The sequence below is a fragment of the Marmota marmota genome, unplaced genomic scaffold, assembly GCF_001458135.2.
Source record: "Marmota marmota marmota unplaced genomic scaffold, marMar, whole genome shotgun sequence".
In the NCBI taxonomy this organism is placed as follows: domain Eukaryota; kingdom Metazoa; phylum Chordata; class Mammalia; order Rodentia; family Sciuridae; genus Marmota; species Marmota marmota.
The window spans coordinates 115,452-117,633 of NW_026005734.1; the positions used below are offsets into that span (position 1 = coordinate 115,452).

Consider the following 2,182-nt stretch of genomic DNA (forward strand, 5'->3'; position numbering starts at 1 on the left):
GGTGGTACAATTTTTCCAAAAGGAGCCGTCAATTGGCTTGGTGTATCTTCCTCCCTTCTGCTTGTGATGGTCATTCAGCTAAAATTTGGGGGCCAACAGAGGTGAGGCAAAGAATATCACCCCCCCGCTGGTACAAAGACCTATCCACAAGTGTGGCTGTATACTGGACCAGTAGTCAGTGATGGGTAAGATCCAATTGCAATGGTACCAACCTAAGACAGGAGGCTGACGCCTTGAGGTCAGCTCATCCGATAACAGGTAAGGACCATATGTACTATTGGACAACCTAAGGCAGGCACGGTCCCTAAGCCACATGCTTGCTGTTTAAACAGAGAGGGGGAGATGTTGAGAGCCACAGCCGAAGGGGCCCCAGCAAACTTCCAGCTGCCAGCAGACTTCCAGATGCCAGCTGATGATTGGCTCACAGCAGCCCCAGCAACTTCTAGCTGCCAACTGATTGGCTCCTCTGCGGTGATGCTCATTGGGCTGTTTCCCTGCCCTTTCAGGCCATGGAGCTGCTCATTGGCGGACATTTTTGGCTCGGCCCACGTGACCCAGCCAATCGGCCTCAAGAGCAGGAGGAGTGGGGGGAGGTGGAGAGGCCTGTGGGAAGCCGGTGGTGGCAGTTGGGCTCTGAAGGTTTTTTCCTGAGGAGGTGTTTTGTTTGGCGTGTGTGGTTCTAAAAATAAAGTTTGTTTCTTTATCAGTGGCTACGTGAAGGCCCAAAGTGTCAAAGTTAGACATCAACTTCTTAAGGCAGACTTACAATTTATCAGAATCTGCATGAGCAAGTAAAATGTCATCCATATAATATATGACCAGGAAATGTTGTGTGAGAGGCCATGTCACATGAGAAACACAGAACTGACATATTGGAGAGCTATTTTTCATCCCTTGTGGGAGGACTGTCCAGTGATATCTCCGGGCAGGTATCATGGTGTTAGGTTCCCACACCATAAATGCAAAAAAAGGCCTGTCCTGATGTGCTATAGGTATGGAAAAGAAGCAATCCTTGAGTTCTATGGAAAAAGATAAAATATTTGCTTGGGATGCTGACTGGATGAGGAATACCTGATAGAAATGAACCTATCTTTTTATATGTTTATTTATTGGCCTTAAATCTTGAAGTAACCTATGTTTCCCATTTTTCTTGGGGATTTGAAAGAGGGCTGGTGGAGAGTTCAATATGCCCAAGATCTAATTGCTCCTAAACTAATTGCTTAAGAATTGTTAATTTGGTTTCTAGGTTAGAACACTGTTTCACACAGATGTGATCTGTGGTGTCCCATTCCAGGGGGATGGGATCTGGCTTAGTGGTCAGTGGAATAGTGGCCCCTAGAATTGGGAGGGCACTGGTCTCCCAACAGTCCTATTTTGTCATGTATCATAATTTTATCATAAAGGGCTTTATCATCAGTAGTTATGACAGCATCCATTTCCTCCAATATGTCCCTTCCCCATATGGTGTTAGGGACTTCTTCTAATCAAAGGATAAAATGCACCTTTCTCTCCATAGGTGTCCTGCCAGATAACAGGGGAGACGACTCTCCTGGTGGTTTGTAACCCACCAACATCCTGAATTTGGGGACCCAGTACTGTCTTCCACTTTGTCATCATGGATGCTGAGTTGCAATCTTGGTGTCCAAAATGGGCAGCATCCAATGGATTTGAGGACGTTTCTTCCCTCTTACTGGCAGGGCTGAGAGCTGTCCTGATGGGAGTTTAAAGTCCTGAGTATGCAATCTCTTGCCCAATAATAGCCCTTCTTACCTCTAGGACAAAGAGTCTTGGATGTGGGGGGTCTGGGTCACTATCATTCCTGGGACAGAATCTTCTAATGTGATCTGGTTGATTTCAATCCTAGCTAATGGGATCAGATCTTTGTTAACTGATAGTTAATGGCAGCCGTTAATGCCTGAATGGGCCCTGAAGAGGGGGATATTTCCTTTGTAGCAGAGATCAATTTTGAAAGGGATTCGCTACCTACTGGGGGAATTGCAGCCCTATTTCCTGCAGTTGCTCCTTCCCATGCCAATTGTTTAACTAATGAGCCTTGAGTAGGGCCAGGTTGAATGAGCTTCCCAAGTGCCTGGATTACTCTAGATAAGAAGTCAGGAAACCATTCATGTGGGCTTTGGATCATATTTCTGAACAATTCCATATATATATATATATATATATA

At 45.6% G+C, this 2,182-nt stretch overlaps 1 gene segment (V, D, J or C); it reads left to right on the top strand.

Moving 5' to 3' along the window:
* LOC107160893 overlaps positions 1-2,057 on the top strand; it is a 13,282-nt gene extending 11,225 nt beyond the window's left edge. Inside the window, 1 exon segment of the V gene segment in view lies at positions 1,935-2,057. Coding sequence covers positions 1,935-2,057 — 123 coding nt within the window.
* Positions 2,058-2,182: the final 125 nt, after the last annotated feature.